The sequence below is a fragment of the Peromyscus maniculatus genome, chromosome 7, assembly GCF_049852395.1.
Source record: "Peromyscus maniculatus bairdii isolate BWxNUB_F1_BW_parent chromosome 7, HU_Pman_BW_mat_3.1, whole genome shotgun sequence".
Taxonomy (NCBI): Eukaryota; Metazoa; Chordata; class Mammalia; order Rodentia; family Cricetidae; genus Peromyscus; species Peromyscus maniculatus.
Window position 1 is genome coordinate 107,189,438 of NC_134858.1, and position 21,194 is coordinate 107,210,631.

A 21,194-nucleotide genomic window follows, 5' to 3' on the forward strand; every position below is an offset into this window, starting at 1 on the left:
CTCAAAAAACAAAAAGCAAACAAAAAACTAGGATCTGATAGTTTATCCCATTTCAAACTTACCAAAAATTGAAGGAAAAAGTATCTGTGTGATGTTTGAAAGGAAATTTCTTCCCTGGCTGCAAGATGGATGGGTGAGGGGGAGATCCTCTTCCCAAGTGCTTAGATTATCTGGCTGCGGTGTTCCTGAGACTAGGCTATCTACTCCACAAAGAACCTGCAGAAACAGGAATGTGCCATCCCACTGCTGGTGTCTGGCTTCACACTGCCATCGTCTGGCCATAGTGTGGAATTGAGATGACGCCGCGGTTAAAGCACTAGAGTAGTTTGGTCCTCAGCCCCCATATTAGGTGGCTTACAACTGTCTGTAACTGCCGCTTCAGATGTGACTGACACCTCTGGCCTCTGTGAGCACCTGAACTCAGGTGTACATGTAAACACAAACATCTACCACCACAGTGGACTCTAGTGCCGAAGCCAAGCTCCAGAATCTAGGTTGAGAGCAAGCTACATTTAAGGACAGAAAATGATAGTGTAGCGGTGAGAAGCCCGTAGGAAAAAACCGTTGTGGGTGTTCCCAGCAGTGGTAGTGATTGTGTGCTGTTGGAAGGGTGGAGAAGGAGAAGTTGGAGGTTAGTCGCCAACAGAAGGGGCCGCAGTGGCTTCCAGCCTGCAACCGCTTGCTACGGCTGTAGGGGCAGGGAAGCTGATACATACCCTTGGCTCGGGCGTGGGATCTGGTAGGTTGGTGATGCCAGGATGCTTTGCTGCTATGGTGAATATTTGCTACCAGGAGGGAGAGTCAGGCCCCTCTTTTTTTTTTTTTTTTTTTTTTTTGTTTTGTTTTGTTTTTTTCGAGACAGGGTTTCTCTGTGCAGCTTTGCGCCTTTCCTGGAGCTCACTTGGTAGCCCAGGCTGGCCTCGAACTCACAGAGATCCGCCTGGCTCTGCCTCCCGAGTGCTGGGATTAAAGGCGTGCGCCACCAACGCCCGGCGAGTCAGGCCCCTCTTACCTCAACCTCCCCTCCACCCCAACTTCACCGCCTTCCCAGATATAAGACCCCCGGCCTGGGCTGCAGAGTGACTGGAGCCCTGAAATGGGAGGCAAGAGACCTGGGCTCTAATTTCACTTCCCTGAGTGGCTGGGTATCATTAGAGGAGAGAAGCAGCATTCTGGCGCATGGCAAGGGCTGTCCTGTGTTGGGTTACATCTTATGCTGGCATCTGGAAGGATTTAATGAGGAAACAATAACTACTAGATTGGTCCAAGTCCAGGCAGGGCATTATGGCATGTACCAAGAAAGAGTTTGTCCAGAGCCCTGCTTAACAGATGGTGGGCATTAGAGAAGCCAGTGAGGGGGTGTGAATTACAGCTGTCATCAGTCCAGGTCTCAGAGTATTAGTGATGGGACAGCTGTCACCAGCCTTGAGCTTGAAGAGGCAAGGACAGGCAGTTGGGATACGTGGGGGACTACAGCTGAAGGAGACACCACACAGGTACCACACCTACTTCAGGTGGCTGCTACAGGAGGATGCTGGGAAATAATGACCCCGGCTGCTCCTCCCACTTGCCAGGCTTTTCGGTTGATCTGAAAGCTTCGGGGCAGCTCTGCGATGCAGAGCAGGGTGGAGAGCAAGAGAAAGGGCAAACGGGGCAACCAACCTGAGCACCTCTTGTGCCAGCTCTGTGAGTGACCCGCAGGATCTCCGCGCAAGGCTGTGTTTCCTGCCCTAGAAGAACTGGCCCCAAGCCGCCTGGCTTTCAGGACCCTTCCTCTTCCCCCATGCCCTGCTTCTCCTTGGGAGGAGCCATGCAATCTACCTGGAGGACCTTGGACGCTCCAACGTTCGGGGCTGGCGGTGCCCTTATGCTCTCTCCAGGCTGTGATCCAAGGACAACCCCACCAAGCTTCAGGCTGTGGAAGACAAGTTCTCAGCTTCATCTCGGGGCCAAAGAATTCAACCAGAACAAGGTGGAAGCCACCCGAGAGATGTGAAAGCCAGTGCACCTGCATGCCTCAGACCCACTGAGGTACATGCGGGCGTTTGGAGCCCATGTATAGTGCCACTTCCTCCCAGCCTCACCCAGGCTCCTCATTGTGTTTGAATGTGATGTGTGCGTGTGGTCATAGGTCAGGCAGAAGCTCTGCCCTGGATGACGGGTGGCCCAGTAGAAAGCCCTGTGGACTGAGAGCGTAAGAACTGGGCTTTCAACCTCGCAGTGGTTACACTGAGAACGGACTACTCAGCCTCAGCTCCCTCTTGGATAAGTCACGCCCTAACCACCTGCCAGAGAAGTCACCATGGGAAAGCTTTCATTGCAAGGGCAGAAGCCTGGTCATCTCCAGGCTCTCCTTGCCCAGAGGCCAGGCCTGCTGGGTGATCCACTCCACACAGGTTTCTCAGAAGACGAGGAAGAGGAGGAGAGCGCAGAAGGAGTAAGCTCCACACTGGCCTCTTCTGAGGTGGAAGGTAATACAGTCACATGGAAGGGCAAAAACTGGGAGCCAGAAGACCTGGGTCCGCACTGGGACTCAGTGTCCCCATCACATACTACATCGGGAGTTCTTAGGGCCTGTCACAAGCTGATTTTGTAGCCCTGAAACAGAACATTAAAACCTAATTCATTCTCATTCTCTCTCTCTCTCTCTCTCTCTCTCTCTCTCCTCTCTCTCTCTCTCCCTCCCCCCTTCTTCTTCTCGCTCTCTTAGTATGCCTGACTTCATATTTAACTCCACCTGACTTCATATTTAACTTCTCTTCCACAGTAATCAGGTGAAGTGGGTTTTTTGTTTGTTTGTTTTTGAGACAGGGTTTCTCTGTGTAGCCCTGGCTGTCCTGGAACTCACTCTGTAGACCACGGGCTTCGAACTCAGAGATCCACCTGCCTCTGCCTCTGCCTCCGAAGTCCTGGGACTAAGGGCGAGCACCACCACTGTGTGTTTGCTGACCAGGCATGGGCCTCTAGGCAGCTAATCTGCCAGGAACTCTGCACAGCTAATCAGTAAGTATAATCGGAAGAAATAACCATTTTGGCAAAAAATAATTACTGTTTTTCTTGAGATCTGCAGAACTGAAAAACATCTATGATCAGCGATGAGGTCAGTTCTTTATACCTGGCCACCGACTTCACCCATGAGAAGGTGCCCACCCAGTCTCCAGTCATCTGTTTCTAGAAGATAATTCAATTCCTGGCGGCTTTGTCCTCTGACTGATCATTTTGTGATGAGCTAGTTCATCAATTAATAAAAGTCTTTGTCATGCACCACCTCGTTCCTTGCCTGGGTGGCTTCTTCACGCTCTAAGCAGAATGCATCATGGTACACATGTGGTCAGAAGAAAACTTGAAAGAGTGTGTTCTCTTCCACCATGTGGAAAAACCGGTGATCAGGCACCTATGTGGCTCTACCTGCCCTTTAAAAAGCAAACAAACCTACACATGCACACAAGCATCTGGCTTTATATTAAGTGGGATTTCTGTTTGTTCTCAATACAGGGTTTCTCTGTATAACAGCTCTGGCTGTCCTAAAACTTGCTTTGTAGCCCAGGCTGGCCTCGAACTCAGAGATTTGCCTGCCCCTGCCTCTTGAGTGCTGGGATTGAAGGCATGTGCCAGCACCACCTTCTTGGTGGGATTTTTTTACAGTGTCAAGGCTGCTCAATAAAATGGTTGATTTTTATTCACTTGTCGGTACAATTGTTTTCCCTCTGGGCCCAGCCGACAGAACTTCAGACTGTCCAAAGAAAACCCATACACCCTTTCCAACACAGACAGCCCAAGGTCAGCATAGGTTTTAGACCACAGAGGTCCCAAGTCTCCTTATCATTTGCTATGGGGAGAAGCATTTCCAGTGCCAGCCACCTGGAGACCCCTGCTCTCAGAATATCCTTCTCAGAGTTCAAATGGCCACAGCAAAGTCCCTGGTAAGACAGTTGCTAAGCTGTCCCAGTTAAGTGTCTATGTCTGTGATAAACACAACTAAAAGCAACTTGGGGAAAAAAAAAGTTTATTTGGCTTACAGGTCACAGAGTCTATCACCAGGGAAGCCAAAGGCAGGAACCTAGAGGCAGGAACTGAAACAGAGGTCATGGAGACCAGTACCATGCGCTTGCTCAGCTTCCCCACCCCTCACTCCCACCCCCAAGACAGGGATTCTCTATATAGTTTTGGTGCCTGTCCTGGATCTCGCTCTGTAGACCAGGCTAGCCTCGAACTCACAGAGATCCACCTGCCTCTGCATCCCAAGTGCTGGGGTTAAAGGCGTGCGCCACCGCCACCCGGCTCAGCTTGCTTTCTTATGTCACTCAGGACTACTGCCCTGGGGACGGTGGTGGGGGTGGCACCACCCACAGTGAGATGGTCCTTTTCACGTCAATCATTAATCAAGAAAAATGCCTTATAGTCTCGCCTACAGGCCAGTCTGATGGAGGCTTTTTCTCAATTGAGGCATTCTTTTCCCAGATAGCTCTAACCAAGACAATAGCTAACTGCAGATACTAGTTCTAGGTCCTTCAAAGTTCAGAAGGGCATTTCATACCACCCACTTTGCCTTGTCTTGTTTGTTTCCAGATAGAGTCTCTCTGTGTAGCCTTGACTGTCTTGAACCTCCGAGATCTGCCTCTGCCTCCCAAGTGCTGGGATTGAAAGTGTGTGCCACCGTGCCCAGCTTACTTTGCCTTGTTTTTAAACATTGACTACTGATATCATTTACAATGTCCACAATTCTTCGAGCAACTGGTCTACCCCAAGGTAATAAACTTAAATGGGGCTAACTGCTGCTCCTTCTGCGGCTGCAGTCAGTATTAAGTTACTGGTGCATAGCCATCACGTGGAAAAAGCATGGTTTGTGCACAGGCTGCCACTGCCGTGAGACCCAGGAAAGAGGCAAACAAGCCGGGATTTCAGACTGCCATTTGCTGGGGAACTTCTTGCCTGCAGAAGCATGTTTCTGGGGGGCAGCAAGACCAGTGGATCCCTACAATCTATGCTAGTGGAAAGGGGCTTATGGAGTGAGGACAAACACAACTTAAGCTAATGCCTGCTTTTCTCAAGCTAATATCAAAGATGTCAGGGACGGTCCCTAGCACTGCTGGCACCAGGTGCGTGGTGTAAAGCTTCACTTATCCCAAGGGTTTGGCTTAGTTGCCGTCCAATGGGAAACAACGGGAGGAGACCAGACCACAGTGGCTATGGCTACAGCCAGGTCAAGTTGAATCCCTACATGTTATAGTATGCTCAAAAGAATACAAGATGAGGGCTGCAGAGATGGCTCAGTGGTTAAGAGCACTGGCCGCTCTTCCAAAGGGTCCTGAGTTCAATTCCCAGCAACCACATGGTGGCTCACAACCATCTACAATGAGATCTGATGCCCTCTTCTGGCATGAAGGCATACATGCAGGCAGAACACTGTATACATAATAAATAAATCTTGGGGGGAAAAATACAAGATGCGTCAGCATTTCTGGCTAAAGCATTCATCTATATCCCATTTCACAGGAAATCAACAGTTAGAAAAATTTTAGAAAATTTAAATTACCACTGCACAATTTTGTTATTTAAAAAGAAAGAAAGATGGAACATGTGGCAGCTTACCTGCTCAGAGGGTAAAGGCGCTTGCAACCAAAACTCATGACCTGAGTTCAATTCCCAGGAACCACGTCGTAAAAGGAGGAAACCAACTTTCAAAAGTTGCCCTCTGACTTTCACATGTGTGCCATGGCAAGTGTGCCCCCAATCAATAAAAAAAGTGATTAAAAATTTTAGTTGAGCATTGGTGGCACACACCTTTAATCCCAGCACTCGCAAGGCAGAGGCAGGTGAATCTCTGTGAGTTCGAGGCCAGCCTAGTCTACAAAGTGAGTTCCAGGACAGGCTCCAAAAGCTACACAGAGAAACCCTGATACCCCCCCCCAAAAAAATGTGATGGGGCTGGAGAGATGTCTCATCAATTAAGAGCACACACTACTGTTTCAGAACATATGAATTTCCCAGCACCCACACCCAGCTGTAAAGCTTACAACCACCTGTAACTTCAGATCTGTGACCGATCTTCATCAGTCTCTGGGCTCAAGGGCACCTGGAATCATGTGCATATGCCACCGCCATATACATAATTAAAATACTTTTAAAACTTTTTAAATGAAAGACAACCTGGGCATGGCTGCTCTTGGCTATAACCTCGGCGTTCAGCATGCTGAGGCAGGAAAATTATTGTACCCAAAAGTAAGTTGGGCCACATAGTGAGTTCTGTCTCAACACTACCACCAAACCATCCCCAAACCAAATCAAAATGTGGAAAAAAATCCAGCCAGACAATTGGAGCAAAGTAAAGCTGGTCTCTTAGTCACATAATGGAGGCCGCTCACCAGCGGCCCTGCTGTTAGCAATGAAGCAAGACAGGCACCTTCAGGTGCCTTCAAAATGTCCTTTTAGTTTCAGCAAAACCCTTTGGAAAAAAGCAGATGTCTTTTTGTTTACCTTCATACCCTTTGAACATGTGTTCCTTGAGCTGAGCTCACCGAGAAATACAGACTGGAGGAGTCTGCGTCTCCTGGGTTAAGACTTTAAATTGAGCACACTTGAGAATGTGCCTGACCCTTAAGTGCCTTCCCATGTGAATATGTACTGGAAGGAGCGCTGAATAAATCCACATCTCCTTTGTTTGATGAGGGCACTTCTCTTCCATGCTCTCAGCTGTGTTCATTCACACTGATTGATACAGTGTGACAGTTTGTCCCAGAAGGCAGGCAGGCAGTAAGTGACTAATGAATGGGTAGTGTATAGAGTGGGCACATGTTGGACATAGGAATGATTCATGCCCTGGATGGAACCAAGTTAGTTTCCAACACACTGCTTAGAATGGAGGTGGTGGCTAACGTCCAAGGTCGGCCTGACTGGATTTGGAATCACCTAGGAGACACACCTCTGGGCAAGTCTAGGAGGTTGTTTCCAGAGAGGTGTAACTGAGGAGACCCACCCTGAGCTCAGGCAGCACAACCCCATGAACTGGGGTTATTGAGGGACTAAAAGGGACAAAGGAGCAAGAGTGTTCACCTCTGCTTCCTGACTACAGATGCACTGTGACCAGCCTCTTCCCACTCCTGCCTTGGTGACTCCATTTGGTGGACTTGCCTCCCGACACGTTTGCCCAAATAAACGTCCCTCAAGTTGCTTTTTTCAGATATTTTGTCACAGTGATAAGAAAAGTAACCAATATAGTATGTTTTTACTTTTTATTTGAGACAGTTCCTCTGTGTAGCCCTGGCTGTCCAGGAACTCAGTCTGTAGACCAGGCTGGCCTTGAAGTCAGAGATCTGCCTGCCTCTGCCTCCGGAGTGCTGGGATTAAAAGCTTGTTCCACTACACCAACCCAGCATAATTTTTTTTCCCGCGAGACAGGGTTTCTCCGTGTAGCTTTGCGCCTTTCCTGGGACTCACTTGGTAGCCCAGGCTGGCCTCGAACTCATAGAGATCCACCTGCCTCTGCCTCCCGAGTGCTGGGATTAAAGGCATGTGCCACCACCACCCGGCATAATTTAAGTTTTTTTTTTGTTTTGTTCTTGAGACAAGGTTTCCTTACATAGCCCTGGATGTCCTGGAACTTGCTATGTAGACCAGGCTGGCTTCAAACTCACAGAGATCCACCTGCCTAGACCTTCTGAGTGCTGCTGGGACTTAAAATGTGTGCCACTGTGCTCAGCAGGTTAAAGATTTTTATTTTATATATGTGTGTTTTTGCCTACATGCATGCAGTGCCCACAGAGGCCAGAACAGGACATTGGATCAGATCCTATGAAACTGGAGTTACAGACTGTTGTGAGCCACTATGTGGGTGTTGGGAATCGAACCCAGGTCCTCTGCAAGAACACAAGTGCTCTTTACTGCTGAGCCATCTCTCCTACCTCCAGTATAAAAGTTCTTAAATTTATAAATATTATGAATAGGTGTGGGGGGGTTGACAGGGATCAAACCCAGGGTTCTGGGCATGCTAGGCAAGTACTTTACCACTAAGCCATATCCTCAGCCTAGTTCCAGAACTTTCCATTTAAGATTTTCAGATTGTTTACCATGGGTAACTGAAATAATGCCTAGAGAAAGACGACTATAGTTTACTCTTGTGTTAGGAACAGGTCCAGATGTTCCCAAAGTGCCTGTGACACAAAGTTTACATAAATAAGGACGCCTTTCTCTGTGGGATGTTTACAGTTCCCAGCACATGGCAGCTCACAGCCCCCTGTACCATCTGTAACTCCAGTTACAAGAGATCCAACACCCTCTTCTGGCTCCTCTGCTCCAAGGCATGCACATGGTACACATGCATTCAGACAGAAAACACTTTTCAATTTCAAAAAATAAGAACCACATATTCATAAAATTAACTTTTAAAAAAGGATCCTGACTTTAAAAAGTATAAATGGATTAAAGTTCTGGATGTGAGTCCACTCGCCTGTGTGCGCGCAGGGAGTCCCGAGAGCAGTGTTGGCGTTTCCCTCCTTTGCCCTCCGTCTTTAAAAACAATTATCACTAAATAAATTAAAAAAGAAAAAAACCCAATCACGTTTATTGAGGGGTGGGGTACACGCATGCCACAGTGCGCACGTGGAAGTCAGAAGACAACTTTCAGGAGTAGGTTCTCTCCTACCTTTTGGGTCCCAGAGATCGAACCCAGGTCCTGAGGCTTGGTGACAAGCACATTCACTGACTGAGCGGTCTTGCTAGCTCTCCAGTTTTTTTTGGGGGGGGGATGGGATGTCTCACTGAACTTAGAGCTCACCCTTTCCACTAGGCTGGCTGGCCAGCAAACCCCTAGAATCCATTTGTGTCCACCCCCCACAGCATTGGTGTTATAGACACATACCTCTGGGCCTGGTCTTACAAGGCTCGGGGATCTGAACCCTGCCTTACCTGCTCAGCACTTTACTCACTGAACCATCTCCCCAGCCCCAGCCTTGACTGGTGCCTTCTATCCGGTGACTTTAAAGGTCACTAAATGGTATCTGGTCAAAGGGCTCTAATAAAGGGAATGGCATGGGTTAATTCTCTGCAGTCCACAGTTTGCCCTAGTAAGTGATAACATCAAGTCCCAGGGCATTCTGGGGAATTGAGAAGATGAGAGGTGCTGTGGGATGGTCTGTATGTCAAATGTGTTGCTCTGATTGGTCAATAAATAAAACACTGATTGGCCAGTAGCCAGGCAGGAAGTATAGGCAGGACTAACAGGAGAATTGAGAGAACAGGAAGGCGGAGGGAGACACTGCCAGCCACCACCATGACAAGCAGCATGTGAAGATGCCGGTAAGCCATGAGCCACGTGACAAGGTATAGATTTATAGAAATGGGTTAATTTAAGATGTAAGAACAGTTAGCAAGAAGCCTGAGCCATTAGGCCAAACAGTTTAAATAATATAAGCGTCTGTGTGGTTATTTTATAAGTGGGCTGTCGGACTGCTGGGGCTTGGCGGGACCCAGAGAGAAAACTCTCAGGCCATAAAGAGGTCTCCTTTAGTCAGCTCCTACAGCCTGATGCACATCAATGTTGTATGTTAGCAGAGTATTAACACACATGGTAGGGAAGGTTTGATTAGTTCACACTGGAAGGTGCCAACTGACAGGGCTTCTGTGAGGAAGAACTGGATCAGGCCTGGACTTCTAGATCAGAAGTGGACTTCATAGGTGTGCTCGACCACAAGGAGGTCTACACAGAAGCGAAGATCCCGATGGGCTTGATGCCCGTGGCTTCTCGCATTCTTTTCAGGCCAGTCTGTGTGTGTGGTGAACACAGGCAAACGCTTCCACTCATGTCAGCTCATGTGGAGCTCAGAGAGCAACTTCAGGAGTTAGATCTCTTTCCACCACGTGGGCTCCAAGGATTGAACATTCGAGTTGTCAGGCTTGAACTCTTCTTACCCACTGAGTCATGTCACTGGCACAGCTTTTGTTTTTAAATGCTTGCTTCAAATTATCTTTTCATAAAACCTTCCTCAAATTAATTCAGGACACCTTTCTTGCTGGACCTCAGCTGACAAAGCCAGGGGCCAAGAACAGCATCCTTATTGTTTGAACCTTCATTTCTGGTTGTTCAGTCTCCGAGCCAGCCACCATCACCACCCTTTTCCAATGGCAAGAGGCCCCTCAGTTCATCTACAGGAGTATTACTTTTCCAAGAGTCTGGTGTCTGAGTTCTAATATGAACTCCAATTTGGTAGAAATCCTGAATCTCATTATGAAATTCCTTAGAATTTTATGAAGACATTGTTTTTCTTTTTTCACTTTGTATTATTTTCATTCCCCAACTCAGAAAATTTCCCTTCTATTTTAGCCACCTTAGCCTTATTTCCTTTAAGGGTTTTGTTATATAGTCCAGGCTGCCTTGAACTGTGTGATCGGGCTCAGCCTCCCGAGTGCTGGGATTGCAGGCATGTGCCATCCTTCCCTAGACACCAGGGGCCTTGTTTTACCTGACTGAATGTGTTTCTTTGCACCAGAGGCGTACGGGGCCCTTGGAGGCCAGAAGAGGACATCGGACCCCTGGACCTAGACTTCAGTTGTGAGCTGCCTTGTGGGAATTGAACCTGGGTCATCTGGAAGAGCAGCTATAGTCTTAACTGCCAAGCCACCTCTTTATTCACTTGGCCTTATTTCTTTTGAGACAGGGCGTCATATAACCCAGGCTAGCTTTCATCAGCATGGCATTGAGGATTCCTTTGCTTTCACCTCCCAAGTGGCTTAGCTATGGACTTTTTGTATGTTGTATGTGTGTGGTGTGCATGTGTGTATGTGTATGGTGTGAATGTGTATACATGTGTGTATGTATGTGTGGTAATTTGAATGAGAATATACTCCCCCCCTCGTTCAATTGTTTGAATGTTTGGTCCCTAGTTGGAACTATTTTGGAAGGATTAAGGGGTGTGGCCCTGTTGGAGGTGTGTTACTATGAGCTTTGAGGTTTCAAAAGATTTGTGCCATTACCAGTGAGCCTCTGCCTCCTATTTGCAGATCAAGATGTGAGTCCTTAGCTGTTCCTGCCTCTGTGCTCTGCCATATTGACTCTAATTCTCTAAATCCATAAGCCCAGTTAAACTTTTTTGCTGGGGAGGGCTTCAAGACAGGGTTTTTCTGTGTAGCCCTGGCTGTCCTGGAACTCATTCTGTAGACCAGGCTGGCCTCAAATTCAGAGATCCACCTGCCTCTGCCTCCCGAGTGTTGGGATTAAAAGCATGCACTACCACCACCCTGCTTTTAATAATTATTTTGATTTCTTTTTAAGATTTGTATGTGTATTGGTGTTTTGCCTGAATGTATGTCTGGGTGAAGGTACCATAGCCCCTGGAACTGAAATTAGACAACTGTGAACTGCCATGTGGTGCTGGGAATTGAACCCAGGTCCTCTGGAAGAACAGCAAGTGCTCTTAACTGCTGAGCCATATCCCCAGCTTATACACCCCAATTTTAAAAAATGGTGTGAAATAAAGAGGCTAAGAATTCAAAAGAGAACAAAGCAAGGTGGGGTATAAGGGAAGGCTTGAAGGAAGAAAGGGAAATGGAAAAGTCATATTACAGTCTCAAAAAATAAAAAATTTCAAAGGGGCTTTTTTTTTTTTTTTTTTTTTTTCCAAGACAGGGTTTCTCTGTGTAGCACTGGCTGTCCTGGAACTTGTTTTGTAGACCAGGCTGTCCTCACATTCAGAGATCCCCCTGCCTCCACTACTGCTTGGCTTAACAGGTGCTTTTTTATCCAGAAAAACAATGCTCTTCATCTGCACACAGCTTCTGCAGTGATAAGCATGGAGAGGTGGGCAGCTGCCCACACAGCCTGGTCAACCTTATAATCAACACAATGACAGATAGATACCACAGCCAAATTGCCATGGGTTTTGTTTCAGAGATAGTGTCTCCTGACATAGCCTTGGTCACTCTGTAGACCAGGCTGGCCTTGAACTCAGATCTGCCTGCCTCTGCCTCCTAGGTGTGCACCACCACATCTGGTCTCATCACTTCTTAGCAACACTAAAATCACCAGTCTGGTCTTGCAAACAGAGGTTTATTATAGTGAGGAAGAGGACACACAGCCCATTCGATTCGTTTTCAAGAGCAGACTTTCAAAACATATGCCATCAGAAAACAGCAGTTGGGGCCCTTTGTCACCACTCGAATTATGCTCACATTATCGCACAGTGTTTTGGGAAGCATGCTGCCAAGGGGGAAAACAAACAGGATGTCAGGGTACAGCGTGGGAGGAGGGGCACCCGCTGATCTCGGTTCTTTAGTCACATGCCTACTTCTTCAAAACTGTCAAGCATTTATTTATTTATTCATGGTGTGTGTGTGTGTGTGTGTGTGTTTTAGAGAATAACCTGTGGGAATCAGTTCACTCCTTCCAAGCAAGTTCTAGGGACTCCACTCAGGTTGTCAGGCTTGGTGGCAGTTACCGAAACTGCTAAGCCATCTCGGGTTATTTTTGTGTAACTGCACACATTGGCAAAGGTAGACTGTCATTCACAGTGTGAGTGCTGACCCCAGCCTTCTGTGATAGACTTCCACCACAGTTCTCTCTTCCTTGAGAGGTTCTCTAAGCTCAACAATGAGAGAAGCCTAGTGTGATGCCACATGCCTTAAATCACATCAGTTTAGACCGAGGCAGGAGAACAGACATGAGTTTGAGGCAGTTTGAGGTTAGTCTAGGCTACATAGTGAAACCTTGTCTCAAAAACAAACAAAACAGACTTTTAATTTATGAATTAATTTAAAGTTGAACTCTGCCCCCTTGGCCATACTTGGTCCACTCAAAGTGAATATATAGCAAAAGCAGCGCTGCCTTCCCTCCCATTAGGTGACAGGCAGGGCACAGGTCTGTGAGTCATTCTCATTCCTTATTAAGGAGGGCACATTTACTCCGCTCTCTCAGGAGCTCATAAATGTCAGACCTGCCCTGGGCCAATCCAGGTCCACAGCTCTCCTGCTCCTGGCCCGTCACCCATCTCTTCCTCTGCACTAAAGTGAGTAAAAATGGTGGCAACACCCCCAACCCCCACCCCCAGCCCCATCTCCCTCCCTTTACCAGGCATGTTGAGAACACAACACAACTCCCTAAAGTTTTGGGTAAAGTTCTTTAGCAGAACTCATACTTTACATGTTCAAGGCCGGGGATTCACTCCCCCAGCACAAGAAAGACAAAATGCCTTCCCCAAAAGCTGATCCAGCCCAAACACATTAAATTTCAAACATTCACACTAGATACACCGTAACCAAATTTCTGAAAACTGAACAAAAGGGGCTGGAGAGATGGCTCAGGGGTTAAGAGCACTGGCTGCTCTTCTAGAGGTCCTGAGTTCAATTCCCAGCAACCATATGGTGGCTCACAACCATCTGTAATGAGATCTGGTGGCCTCTTCTGGCCTGCAGGCTATATGCAGATAGAACACTGAATACATAATAAAATCTTAAAAAAAAAATACTGAACAGAAGTCAGGCAGTAGTGGCACCCACCTTTAATCCCAGCACTGCAAAGGCAGAGGAGGCAGGTCTCAGAGTTCGAGGACAGCCTGGTCCACCGAGTGAGTTCCAGGACAGTCAGGGCTACAAAGAAACCCTTTGTGGGAGTGGGGGGAAGGGAGAGGGGGAACAACATATGACACTCAACAAAAAACTTGGAATCACAGGGACACTACATCTGGATTACACCTGGATCTACAGAATGACGAACTCCAGAGACAATAGCTCTCTCAGCACATCACAGAAGGCAGAAGGACATAGTAAAGCCCTTTTCAAATACTGAAAGAGAATAAACTAATGCCAATTAAAAGACGAATACTGAGTGCAGCAGAAGGTTCAGGAGTTCAAGGCAAGCTTTAGATAAAGATTTAGGCTATCCTTGGCTACACAGCAAGTTCAAGGCCAGACTGAGGTATACAAGATATTTCTTCTTTCTTTCTTTCTTTCTTTCTTTCCTTTCTTTTTTTTTTTTTTTTTTTTTTTTTTTTTTTTTTTTTTTTGGTTTTTCAAGACAGGGTTTCTCTGTGTAGTTTTGCACCTTTCCTGGAACTCGCTTTGTAGACCAGGCTGGCCTCGAACGCACAGATATCTGCCTGCCTCTGCCTCCCGAGTGCTGGGATTAATAGTGTGCACCACCACCGTCTGGCAAGATATTTCAAAACAGCGCACACATACACATACACACACACACACACACACACACACACACACACACACTATTTTTTTTATTTTCTGGAGCTGAGGACCAAACCCAGGGTCCTACGTGACCTTAAATAGCGAAGGCCTTCTGGACCAAAACAATAAAACTAGAGGTATTGTAAAACCAGATCTGATAACATGTCACACAAAGCTACTATGATCAAAGCAGAATGGCATTGCCATATAAACAAAAACCCAAGAGAATGAAGAAAACTCCACAGAGTGGAAAAAAATCTTTTGAAGTAAGGTTTCACTATATAGCCTAGGTTAGCATTGAATTTGAATGTAGTCCAGGCTGGTTTCAAACTTGAGGTAATTCTTTTACCTTAGTTTCCTGAGTACTACAATTATAGGTGTGTGCTACCACAACCAGAAGGAGAAAATATCTTTAAGTCACACGTGTAATATAAATTATATTGGTAAATTGTCACGTGCTGTTGACCCTTGTTGAAAATGTACTCTGGGCTGGGCAGTAGTGGCCTACACCTTTAATCCCAGCACTCAGGAGGCAGAGGCAGGTGGATCTCTGAGTTTGAGGCCAGTATGGTCTACAGAGTGCGATCCAGGACAGCCAGGGCTACACAGAGAAACCCTGTCTCAGAAAAAAACAAAAAAACAATTCAAGGCAAATTTTTCCCCTCCTCTTTTGGAGACTGGGGGTGGGGTGGGGGTGTTTCACTAAATTGTCCAAGATGGCCTAGAACTTGCAATCAAAACTTGCCTCAGTGCTGGGAGTGGGGCGTGTACCGCCGCCACACCTTGCTCACTGAAAATAGTTTGGATGAAGATAAGTAAAACTCAAAGGAAATATTAACCAAATGGAGATAAAGGCAACTCATGAATGAGGCAACCCAAGTGGCGACTGAACTCAGAGTCCACCCTGCCAAGGGCCTATGAAGGCACAGTCTCCTCACTTGTATTGTGAGACTGAAACTGTTGACATGTAGCTGTATGTGCCAAGATCACAAGAACTATCAATTCTCTCTCTCTCTTTTCCTGAGACAGGGTGTTTCTCTGTGTAACAGCTCTGGCTGTCCTGGAACTCACTTTTTAGACCAGGCTGACCTTGAACTCAAGAAATCCACCTGCCTCTGCCTCCCAGGTGCTGGGATTAAAGGAGTGCACTATCACTGCCTGGCTTTCTTTTTAAAGACAGAGTCTCTCTATATAGCCCCAACTGTCCTGGGACTGGATATGTAGCCCAGGCTGGCCTGGAACTGACAGAAGATCCATCTGCCTCTGCCTCCCAGTGCTGGGATCAAAAGTGTGCATTATGCTTTGCTAATTCTCCTTTTCTTTTTTTGAGATGCTTTTGCAATTAACCCAGACTGGCCCCTAAACTCCCTAAGCAGCCGACAATGACCTTGAACTTCCCAATCCTCTTGTGCACTCGTGCATGTGTACACACACACACACACACACACACACACACACACAGCACAATACCTGGTTTTATGTGATGCTGGGATCTTAAACCCAGTCAGATCTTTTTACAGAAAGTATGTTGTTTTTTTTTTTTTTTAAAAAAAATGCATTTTTATGCAGCAGTTTCTTTTTTAATCAAGGTAAAATTTAAGTTGCAAAGCAGAGCTTACCTTTGGCGCCCCATATGTCTCGGGTTTTGTAGGTGGTAACACTTCTTGAGGTATGGACTACTCTCCTCCCACATGTATACCTCCAGAGAGCCATCCATGTATGTGACAATGACATGGAGGGGATCCTTCAAAAGACACCCAGATGTGAGTGGACAGGAGTCAAAATCGGATCAAAATACAGGGAAAGGGCCAATGAGGTGGCCCATCAGGTAAAGGCCTTTGCTGAGCAAGGCTGGCGCTCTGAGCGCCATTCCTGGAGCCCAAGTAAGGGTGGAAGGAGCGAGTACTAACTCCAGAAAGTTGGCTTCCAGCCTCTGCACGCGCACACGCACACACCCTAACAGGAATAAGTTAAAAAATATAAATTTAGCCAGGTGCTGGTAACATATGCCTTTAATCCCAGCACTCTGGAGGCAGAAGCAGGCAGATGTCTGTGAGTTCGAGGCCAGCCTGGTCTACAAAGCGAGTTCCAGGACAACCAGGGCTACACAGAGAAACCCTGTCTTGAAAGAAAAAAAAAATTAAAAACAAACAAACAAAAAAATCCTGGAAAGGAAGCATCCCAAACATACCACCAGTAATCTCATGATCTCTGCTGGGTAGTCTTGAAGTCTCTGCAACTGGAAGCCTTTCATGTTGTAGACTAATAGAGATGTCCCACTTGAACACACAATCACATCCTTATCACTGACTCCCATCCATTCTGGGGCCTTTACGTCGCTTGGTAACGTGAAGCTTGCTACTGGTCGTGCTGTGCCACACAAAACACACAAAATACAGAGGCAATTTTTGAATCATTTAAGTCAGAGCAAAATTCTTAATGCTGAGTGAACAGCATACCCCTACTTCCACGGGACTCTAGTCTGGTAAGGGACCATGAAGACAGTCCAGTGGACTGACCATGTCCTCGACCATGGAAAGGCAGGCTATGATGCAGTGACAGTGTGGACAATCAGTAATAGCTCAAGCATTGGAAAGACACCTGTACTGGGAAAGGGCATTAGAACCCAGTCCCTAACCCGTAATAGAAATAGAAATGTCTGAGCAGGGCAGAGTAGTGAGAGCAGGTGATGATGTCACCACCAAACAGGCATTCACATTTAGCTAAGGAGCCCTTCTGCTCCCTTTACAAAGACTTGCATCACCACAAGGTGACATACGCCTTTAATCCCAGAGTCTAGTGGATCTCTGAGTTCGAGGCCAGCCTGATGTACAGTGCAAGTTCCAGGACAGCCAGGGCTAGAGAGAAACCCTATCTCAAAAAAACAAAACAAAGTCATGCATTTGTGGCTTAATAGGAGTACTTGTGGGAGAGGAGAAAAGAGTTTCTTTAAAAAATTGTTTTTACATGATTATTATGTTTGTGTGGGTGTTCGTGTCACGAGCACACATGTGGAGGTCGGGGACACCTCGAGGAACGTAGTTCCCTCCCTTCCACCATGTGGGAGCCCAGGAATTAAACGAAATTGTCAGGCTTCATAGTTAACTATCCCTATCTCTAAGCCATTGTTTCTCAACCTTCCTAACACTGTGACCTTTTAATACAGTTCCTCATGTTGTGGGGACCCCATAAAGTCATTTTCACTGCTACATCATAACTAATTTTGCGGTCATAATGTAAATATTTTGAGATAGAAGTTTGGCAAAGGGGTCATGACCCACAGGTTGAGAACCACTGCTCTAAGCCATTTTTGCCAATCTTGTAATATAGGCTTTTTTTTGGTTTGGTTTGGTTTTTTGAGACAGGGTTTCTCTGTGTAACAGCCCTGGCTGTCCTGGAACTTGCTTTGTAGACCAGGCTATCATTGAACTCACCTGCCTCTGCCTCCAGAGTGCTGGGATTAAAGGTGTGCACCAGCATTGGCCTTTTTATTGATTTATTTATTTTTAACTATCATTAGTGTATGTGTATCTGTGTGCATGAATGTGCACACACTAAGCCATCTCACAGGCCTGATCTTTGTTTCTGAGACAGCACTCTCTATGAAGCTTTTCAGCCTCGGTCTCCTGATTTGGAACATGTGCCGTCATGCCCGGCTTGAGAAATTTCTAAGGTGGTAAGGTTTACCTTTAGCGTCTATTCCGTCCTCGGTCCTTTCCAGCTCTATATCAAATGTGACAAATTTCGAGACTTGACGGGGCCCTCTCTGGGATAGCAACGTTATCCTGTCTTCCCTCCGCGGGGTCCAGAAGGCTTTGAAGCTTAAAGTGTAGTTGATAGTGGTACACACAGGGGTGGGGTATTCCGATGGCCTCAGTAAGCTCTTCATGAGATACACCTGCAGAGAGAGCATTGTTGGCATCGTCAGTGAAGAGTAACGCTGCAGCCTCTGGCACCCCTGCAACTCCAGGCACAGGACTTTAGGAAGAAGCACACGTGTGGCCGCCTCTGTCCTTCACCGCAGACAGGGCTGAGCACTCGTTGCCTCCACTTAATGTACGAGGAGCTCACCGTCTTCCTGTCTCTCCCGCCATTTTCTGAGACAGAAAGAGAATGGAGTCCCTGACCCAGGTCAAATGGCAACTCAGTCATCCTCGAACAATGGACTTCTCATCAGACAGAAGTACAAGTTTTCTGTGCAGAGGACTAGTCCAGGGCTGTTTGGTTTTTTTTTTTTTTTTTTTAATGAGGAGGCATTGAGACTGTCTTACTGTAACCCAGGCTGGCTCTTAAAATACAACAAGGTACAAAAGCAAATAAATATGCATGGGCCCTGAGGAAGTACTTGGCCTTGGAGCAGACCATCTGCCTCGCAGTACCTATGAGCTAGGCACCAGAGGGCAGGGAGTAAAGAGGGAATGGAGTATGAAGAATGGGTATGTGTAGATCCTCTTTTCCCCCACAATCCATTGGTCACTGGGCCAGTAGGGCAGAAGCAGCAGGCAGGGCCTTGTCCCGCCTGTGAGCAAGACAGAACCAGCCTTCCTGGAGACTGCTTCAATGTTACAGCTCAGCTTTATTTCAGAGTAAAGGAAATATACAGGGTAGGGGCAGTGGCCAGGGCATCACCCAATTTGCATTAAACAGCACGCTCCTATCATAAGACTCCAAATGTGGCAGCAGGGTCCTGTCATAAAGCTCCTAACACCATGTCTGATTACATATGGGCAGCAGCGGGGGCTTCCGCGGGGGAACTGTCAAGGGTCACACCTGAGATAAGTCAGGCATCCCTGCTTATTCTCCAAATAAGGTTAAGTAGAGAGCAGGAAGCCTTTGCTGGGGGGGACGGGGGGACGGGGTTGGGGAGTGGAGTAAGGGGGGAGGGGAGAGGTGTCCTTCATATTGTGCTGAGCTAGGGGAGAGCTGCCAGGCCATGATAGACTGCAACATGTGACCAGCAGGGCCTCCCAACATATGGTGGCACGCGTCTGAAATCCAGCACTAGAGGTGGATTCCTGGGGAAGGGAGGAGTGTAGTCCGGCGACAGGAAGATTGCTGTGAGTTCAGGGCCAGCAAAGTAAAGAAGGTTTCCAGGGAGCCTTATTCCATGCCTTTGGCTGAACCAGGTCTCAAGGACACTTTTCACTAACAGACGTTTGCCATTGGGACTGGGCAGGACTGCTTCTCAGAGCATTACATCCCGACTGTGGGGATGACTTCTGCTTGTGGTACGGCTCAGGAGAGAGGAGCAGTCTGCCTGGTCCTCCCCAAAGGGCTGGACCTTCCTTGATTCTCCCCGCCCTGGAGGTGAAGTTGCTAGAACAGACCTACCTTTGGCCAGACATGTGGGTGCTTCTTATTCAGGTAGACCCATTTCCTCTGGGGAGAGCAGTGGAGTTGGTTAATAGCAAATTCAATCGCATGGACTCTAGAAATAAGGTGTAAGTCGGGAATCCTGAATGTGTGGAGGTTACCGGAATCGTCACCTGCCTGAAATCAAAGGACCAGCAGCCAATCAGTAGGAAAACTTGAAGTATGAAGGAAGCGGCACTACCAGCTCTGAGAAGCACTGGCCTGCCTCCCAGAGAGGTTGGGATGATCCCATGGAGTAAGACTTTCCAGAGCCCAGACGGAGTGGCAGTTCGGTGGATAAGTACTGTGCCTGCCTCGGGTGGCTCACCCTTGCTGGCTCCAAGGGATCCAAAGCTCTCTCTAGACTTTGTGGGCACCTATACTCACATGCACATACCCACACACAGTCCAGTAATTAAAAATACAACTTTTTAAAAAATGAGACCTTCTAGGGCTCGAGAGGTGGTGCAGAGGTCTTTTTTTTTCTCCTGAGACATAGTTTCTCTGTCTAGTTTTGGTGCCTTTTCTAGAACTCAATCTGTAGCCCAGGCTGGCCTCCAACTCACAGAGATCTGCCTGCCAATGCCTCCCAAGTACTGGGATTTATTAAAGGCGTGGGCCACCACTGCCTGGTGGTGCAGAGTTTTTTTTTTTTTTTTTTTAAGATTTATTATTATATATACAGTGTTCTGTCTGTATACCAGAAGAGGGCATCAGATCTCATTTTAGATGGTTGTGAGCCACCATGTGGTTGCTGGGGATTGAACTCAGGACTTCTGGGGGAGCAGTCACTGATCTTAACCTCTGAACCATCTCTCCAGCCCAGTGCAGAGGTTTTTTTGTTTTGTTTTGTTTTTTGGTTTGGTTTTGTTTGGTTTTTCGAGACAGGGTTTCTCTGTGTAGCTTTGTGCCTTTCTTGGAACTCACTTGGTAGCCCAGGCTGGCCTCAAACTCAGAGATCTACCTGCCTCTGCCTCCCAAGTGCTGGGATTAAAGGCGGGCACCACCACTGCCCAGCTAGTGCAGAGGTATAGCACTTATTCTTCTAGAGAATATAGGTTCAACTCCAGCACTCATAACGCATCTCACAACTGTAACGCCGGTATCAGGCACTCCAGTGGCTTATTCTGACCTCCAAGGGCACTAAGCATAATGCACCACCATGCCTAGCATGATTTTTCTTTTTCTAAGAGATTTTTGCAGGGCCAGGTGGTGGTGTTGCATGTCTTTAATCCCAGTACTTGGGAGGCAGAGGCAGGTGGATCTCTGGGTTCAAGGCCACCTTAGTCTACATAATGAGTTCCAGGACAGCCAGGCCTATACAGAGAAACCCTCTCAAAATCCAAAACCAAAACAAAACAAAGAACTTTTGTAGGGCATGGTAGCATTTGTCCTAGCACTCAGGAGGTAGAGCCAGGTTCATCTCTGAGTTTGAAGACAACATGATCTACACAGTGACTTCTAGGCCAGCCAGGACTACATCATGAGACTTTTACTACACACATACACACACACACACACACACACACACACACACACACACACACAGGAGAGAGAGATTTTCTAAGCCCTAAAACACTCTTCCTCAAGGACTCACTTGGGTATCAACATTATCCTTTTTTCCTTAGTATCTGATAAAATACATATTTTTCTCTCCACTGTCTCTGTCCAAGTTA

At 47.1% G+C, this 21,194-nt stretch overlaps 1 protein-coding gene across 4 annotated transcripts in view; it reads right to left on the reverse strand.

The window, feature by feature from the left end:
• Nucleotides 1-1,629: 1,629 nt before the first annotated feature.
• Nucleotides 1,630-21,194, reverse strand: part of Fbxw12 (F-box and WD repeat domain containing 12) — a 43,580-nt gene continuing 24,015 nt past the window's right edge. For 2 of the 4 annotated variants that reach the window (XM_076577078.1, XM_076577076.1), the window contains 5 exons: nt 19,498-19,656; nt 17,854-18,064; nt 16,358-16,536; nt 15,786-15,910; nt 1,630-1,915 (listed from right to left, as the gene is read on the reverse strand). In XM_076577078.1, the coding sequence (XP_076433193.1) occupies nt 1,762-1,915; nt 15,786-15,910; nt 16,358-16,536; nt 17,854-18,064; nt 19,498-19,656 (828 nt within the window). In that variant the 3' untranslated portion in view covers nt 1,630-1,761. Of the gene's footprint in view, nt 1,916-12,021; nt 12,191-15,785; nt 15,911-16,357; nt 16,537-17,853; nt 18,065-19,497; nt 19,657-21,194 lie in introns of those variants that run through there. The other 2 variants (XM_006985867.4, XM_076577077.1) reach the window with 1 other exon arrangement.